This window comes from Sphaeroforma arctica (genome assembly GCF_001186125.1).
Source record: "Sphaeroforma arctica JP610 unplaced genomic scaffold supercont1.137, whole genome shotgun sequence".
Classification (NCBI taxonomy): Eukaryota; class Ichthyosporea; order Ichthyophonida; genus Sphaeroforma; species Sphaeroforma arctica.
Genome location: NW_014040421.1, coordinates 25309 through 31905, shown reverse-complemented (window position 1 = coordinate 31905; position 6597 = coordinate 25309). Strand labels below are relative to the sequence as shown.

At 40.5% G+C, this 6597-nt stretch overlaps 1 protein-coding gene across 1 annotated transcript; it reads right to left on the bottom strand.

The window, feature by feature from the left end:
- Positions 1–56: 56 nt before the first annotated feature.
- Positions 57–1700, bottom strand: SARC_02900 (hypothetical protein). Its single transcript, XM_014303319.1, has one exon. It carries the CDS (start codon positions 1580–1582, stop codon positions 599–601), a length of 984 nt encoding a protein of 327 aa, XP_014158794.1. The 5' UTR covers positions 1583–1700; the 3' UTR covers positions 57–598.
- Positions 1701–6597: the final 4897 nt, after the last annotated feature.

Genomic DNA, 6597 nt, shown 5'->3' with positions numbered 1-6597 from the left:
TATATATATGTTTGCATATAGCAGCAGGTAACCATGGCTGCACTTCAGCTGCAATTGATCTACATGGCGTTTATTTTTACATGTTGTTTTCCGCCTCTTCGGACATACATTATGACGCTTTCTATAGATCTTCATAAACAGTGATGTATCTTCAATTACTTAGAACAGTTTGTGCTATACAAATTTTAGAAAAATTAGTTCTATACAAACTTCACGTGCAAGCATGATGTAAAGTTCACACGCACAGCAAGCGCAGGTCTGCAATATCGAGCTTGCGTTCGGGTTTTAAACTACCATCTTTCGAAATTTTGGTATACAGCGTTCCTTATTCTGAGACGTTTACTCGTGATACCCGATACATCTGGCACTCCACAGCAGCGTAGATGATGCAGAGCAAGTTTTCGACCAAGTATATGCAGTACTTTAGTATTTGCATGATATGTACTTATAGATTTGTGAGAAAGTCGCATACTCCACATTCAAGCCTCTTTGCGCGGCTATGGTCTGTCATCGTATTTAAAGTCGACGAATTATTCTGCATGCGCGTGAAACTAACAACCTAACAACTCATACTGCGGTACAATTTTTAATATCATTACTACCTGCAGCACAAATTTAATCCACAAAAACTTAAAGTCCATCCCCTGGGTTCGCCACCCTCGCCATCTAGCACATAGGTCTTTTCCACACCATTAACAGGGGAAGTGAGAAATCCTGCCGCAGAATCTAATGAATGTGTTGAACCAATTTTAGTTAAGAATTGGACCTTACTATTGCCCAGAAGTTTGGACATCGACATATCGTTGAAAAATACGCCGTCATCGAAACTCTCTGGTTGTTGCGTCACCAAACCCATACGATCCAGCGACGTGTCGTCTGATGTATTTGGCGAGCCTATACCACTATCTGAGTATGAGTAACTATCCAGCGTATTTACAAAGCTGTCCTCGGCGTCGTAAAAGTATTCTTCTTCGTCGTCCATAGTTATCTCCATGCCAGCTACATCTTTATACGATGAAAGAACCTCCGCGGCTTTCACAGGTGATGGTATCTTGGATATGTCTGTGTTTTTCAGATATTCCCGCGTTACTCTGGGTAGTTTCTTGTACCCCTCGACAATTAAACCACTCACTAAACTTTCCACTGACGAGCCTACGCCCCACACACCTACTTTGATGTCGATATCTATCGTCTGTTTGCACATTTTGCTACCGTCTTTTGAAGGGAAAACTTTCAGCACGCTATTGATCTTACATTTGTCTGGGAATATGTTCGGTACTGTGGTGCATTTAAATTGGTAAGGTGTATCCAAGCCATCCTTGACAATGGTGATGTGATCCGTAAGCACAATTCCCTCCTCCGGGCCCATTTTCATCAGAAAGGGTGGAACAAGTGACAGATCAGGTTTGCACACAATCAGTTGCCTCTCCACTGCACCTTCCGCATTGCAAAAGTCTTTGATCTCCTTAGAGGCATTCTGCAATATAACGTTTTCTATACTTACGAATTCGCGTGTATTTCTTGCCAACCAGTATGTGGCTGCGTCCATTGGTATATCTGATGTCGCTGAGACTTTTACCATTTTGTTATGCCTTGCACAACTCAAGAATGATCGATCTGTACTATATTCTTTCTGTTTTACAGATATTACTGTAGCCTTTAAATCGATTCGCGCAGGTGTACGACTCCTAAAAATTAACAAGAGTGCCTACAGGTATACTAAAGCGGCTAATATATATAATTTGACGGAGAAATATGTGCGAACACAAATTATCAATTTATTTGAAAGCATTTTTTTTAATTCTTTGGGTTTACATTTTACAATCTTCCAATCGACCAAAGAATATGAGCACTTTTAAATTTATCCAATAGAAAACTATCTCCGCCTTATCAGCAAAAACTTTTACGTTGACATATTGAGTCATACTATGTTGTGTGAATGGCTGCCACTTAGAAGGCTAAAGAAATTGGAATGGTCCACCTCAACCAGTAAAACGTTCCAACGTTTAAATTTCAAACTCAAGTGCTGTAACTTTAACGTTTTACGGCAGATATGGTGTCCGTAAATTAGATCAAGGATCATTCTGAAGGACAAAATGGGAGACCTACAACCTTGTCACCTAAAATTGACCCATATTGCTACTGTGCACCTTGGAGTTGAACCTAGAGCAGGTTGGTATATCAAGTCGAAAATGAGATAAAACGTTTTAACGTTATCAAAATTAATCATTTTTCAGAAAAACGTGAACCGGACCAATGCAGAGGCCAGAAGAGCTATCCTGATAGAGCCGCCACATCTGAGAGAGAATAAAACCATTATCTTTCAGCACAAACTGTCGACGGAAAGTCGGAAACATCGAACAGCCAACAGGTGATTGCAGATGATCCGTCATTCGTGACGGCGTGACCGTGATTGCAGGGCTTTTTTTTTCTGAAACAGTTTTAGATTTTTCTGCCTTCGTTTTTGTTTTTTTTGGTTGTTTTAAAAAAAGAGAAAAAGAACAAGATTAAGATTTGGGTTTTTTATACTTGTGAATATAAATAAAAATAACAACAAAGCAAATTGAGCGAGCTTTTTACTTCGCGCTTGTCCTCTAAAATTCTTGTTGTGACTTGTGACAAAGTGAGTTTTGAGTCTCAGACTCTCAGTATGTATTCATTATCTCTTGATTTGCCCTTTAAAATTTGGGCCATGGCCTGGCCCCTCTGGGAAGAATTTCGTGTGGGGGGTTTTTTTTTAACCAAATAAAGACTAAATATGTAGCTCTAATCCATTTTTTACAATATATTTTAGTAAAACATAATCCACATCTTGATTGTATTGTCGACAACGGGTTTTAAAAATATCTAAAGGCTTTTTTATAACTAAACGCAAGACCACATGATGTCCTTTCACTATATCCAGACTCCAGTCACCTGTCGCGCACATCATGATTCATGTGTCAGCAGTCAGCAATTCAGCAGTCAGCAATCAGCACTCAGCACACAATTGCCAACTGTCAAGAGAGAGAGAACTTGAGAAGTGTGACGCATCGTATGACTCTTCTGCTGACCTCAAACCGTTTTTCGTTAAAACTTTTATAAATCCAATAAATATACGTTTACGTTCAACTATTATTTCATATGTGGTTCTTTGTATGCACATAGGTGCAACTGGCGGGTCTTCATATTTTAATGTGTACCATGATCACGATACGTACCAGTCCTATAATAGAACTTAGGTAGGCCCTTCTGATCACATTATAACCGTTAAAACGTTCTAAAATTGAATAATTACGTTCAACTTCTATCCAGTCCCCATTAAGTTATGAGCTTAAATAGCTCTTCTGTGCGGTGTGTATTTATTTACAGTATCTTTTTCTATAGTTTTGTTTTTTCTTTCTTTCTACTTTTTTTAAAATAAACAACAAACCAAAAATTTAAAAATTTAAAAAAAAGGAAGTTGTGTAAATGTGAGACCTTTTGAATTTGTTATTTATTTCAAAATAAAAAACAAACAAAAAGCAACAGGCCCAGTGCCCCAGTTCCTCTCTCTCTCAGCTCTACTCATTGTCAGAGAGAGAGAAAGAGAGGGGCCGACCACTCTCTCTCTCTCTCACTAGAGTAGAGAGAGAGAGAGACTTTAGAGTAGAGGGAGAGCTAGTAGTAATTAGAATATAGTAAATCGGGCAGGAATCAGGATCTGTATGACAGTATATTAGACATAAAATATGTAAATACATAAATATGTACAAAACACCATGGCCCTCTGGATTAGGGTCTCGGAAGAAACCTGATTTCTGCTCGTGACCCTACTCCGGAGGGCCGTGAAACACACATTCATATTGAATTTGGTAATATTTTTCTAAAAACAAACAGAAGGCTATGGAATTCGCTGAATCGCCGACTCCGCCGGGCGACTCGCCGAGCCGCCGAGGAGGTGTGGAGTGTGGACCGTGGTCAATATATGTATGTACATTGTACAGTTGTAAATACACCGGCTATATTTGGGTTTTTTTATATTTGTTTTAAAAAAAACCCCCCCAAAACAATAGATAGACAAACAATCGAGATTCGAGAATAAATAATACATACAACAGTCAGTCTCACAGACCAGAGTGTGTCCAGACTCCACCCCAGAGTGTATTTTTAACTAAAAAAAATGTAAATGCCATAGCCTTCTAAAATTAAACATAAATAAATCCAAAAAATATAACCAGGAATCACACATGTTTTAGGGCTTTTAGTATCACGTGACAATAGCACTGTCCCACCCGACCACCGGCCCACCATCTGACCCCCCCCCCCCCCAACCAGCCAACGCTCAGAAGCCAGGGCAATACAGCTGTCAGGGGATTGGCAGTACTGCAGAGTGAAGACTACAGACTGCAAAGTGCAAACTACAAACTACAAACTGCAAAGTGCAGACTGCAGACTGCAGACTCAGAGTGCAAACTGCAGACTCAGAGTGCAAACTGCAGAGTGCAGCTTCGACAACAACCGAGAGTATCGGGTACAGTGTGCAGAGTGCAGACGACAGGCACCAGCTCACGAGCAGTGAGTTTCCAAGTACTGCCACTTGCCAGTAACTTACTTTAGAGGAGTCGAGACTTGAGAGTGACTACGCACTCTATTTGTCTATTTGGTCTGTAGTACATAGAGAGAGAGAGAGGCAGCAACAGACAGTCAGGCACTCTATGCATTTAAAAACACCTCGGTTATACCATGACTCTCTGGAAATGCCTGGTCGAACAGCAGTTTTCGCAAACAGAAAGTATTTATAAGGGAAAAATGCCATTTGTCCGAATTGCCTTTTGACCGCATCATCATCCCCAGAGGCCAGAGGGCCGTGTTATTCAGTCTCATTATTGCAATGACTTAGGGGACACAAGTCATAATAGGAGTACTTGTGGCCTTGTGTCTCTGAGGACCGATTTACGGATTTATGGAGAGTCTCAAAAAGTCAGAAACAGTTATACAAAATACTTCCTGTCGCCTATCGGGCGGCTGCTCACATATCACTGCCTCGTGACTCCGTGAGGAGTGATATTCATGATGAGCAGATCCGTGAGTGTTGGCAACTTGGCTCTGGTCTCTGGAGTGGGGCTGGCCCATAGCCCGCAGTCCGCAGCCCGCAGGCGCAGCCCGCAGATTCGCAGAGGCGCAGACTGCAGAGTCGCAAACCCGGTATGGAAACTGGAAAGGGGCCGAGGGGGGGGGGGTTGAAAACAAAATGTGGGCAAAACCTTCAGATTCCTCCATTTTTTCTACATAGTTTATTGTACTTAACTATTTTTTTACAAAAATCTTTTGCGGCCTTACCCCATGAACCATGAAAAACAAAACAAAACAGATATTTACATACATACGTCATACTGTTTACAGACCGTGTCAGCGTCTAATTTTTTTTAACTATTAGGTACATATAAAAGGAACAGGTATTTTTTTATTTACATACGAACTACGAGTCTATGAATATGATGCAGCATTGCTTCTTTGGTATTTTATGTCAACGCTGAATTTGCAGAAACGATTTACAAACGTAAGGAAATAACATATCTAATGGTATCCGTAATCCTGCTCATATACTGAGCGGCACGTAGTCTTCATAGTAAAATATTCATATTTTTAAAGCATGAGGTGCAAACTGTGACGACAAGTTTGAGAGATTCTAGCTCAAATACGAGCTGAAACACAGAGTGACTGGGCAATTTTTGAGTCAGCTACGCAATATGTAATTGACGAATAAAACTTTGCTTTCATACTAGTATGAATACGACAGCTTTGTACACAGTGGCTACTCTCAGATTTACATCCAGACGAACCCGGAAAAGCACAGCTAGCTCAAAAACCTCTGCAGCCCCTGGCAAGGGCAAACAGAAGAGCAACCCGAAGACTCAGAAGAAGCAAGGACCAGTAAAAAGAAAAAGAAATCCGGTAGACAAAAGAGACCCAAGAGGATTCAAGCCCAAAAGATCTCGCGGCTAGCTGTGGTCTTCCGGGAGCCCTCCACTCTGGTGTATGGCAGTATTTTCGCTGTATGGGCACATATCTTAACATGTGCTGGCATATCAGATTGAGACATAACTTCATAATTTACAATCCGCCGCACTGTGAGGTGTGTTCACAGCGACAGTGTAGATTGCCAACGTATAGCCCAATCAAACTAAGTTTAATAACACAAAAGGTCCTTATTTCGCCTTACTGGGCTTGGGTTTGATGTCCGACCGCAAAAAGGACAAAACATAAAATACAGTCACTGCCGCGGAGAGATGAAATACGAATCCGGCAGGCATATATTTGCCAGTCTTGTCCCATCGCATTCGCATGACGCCGGCTAAGATTGCTGAGATTACCAATGAAATCGCTGTAAAGACTCTTTGGTTTTTACCTGATGTCAAACAGAAATTTAAGTGTAAGCGAGTTACGATTTCAAATGATTATCAATATGAATTTAAGTGGTTGAACAGAAAAGGAAATGGTATATCAGTGCATTATAATATAAGGTTGTCTATCACCTAGTATATGATCTATCACATGTATATGGCACTAAACAGACAGCAGGATAACAAGATAACAATACAACAATATAACTATATATACAAATATAACTATATA

Bases quoted from the DNA above. Each gene is read 5' to 3' on its own strand.
- SARC_02900 (XM_014303319.1), bottom strand. From the start codon at position 1,582: ATGGTAAAAGTCTCAGCGACATCAGATATACCAATGGACGCAGCCACA.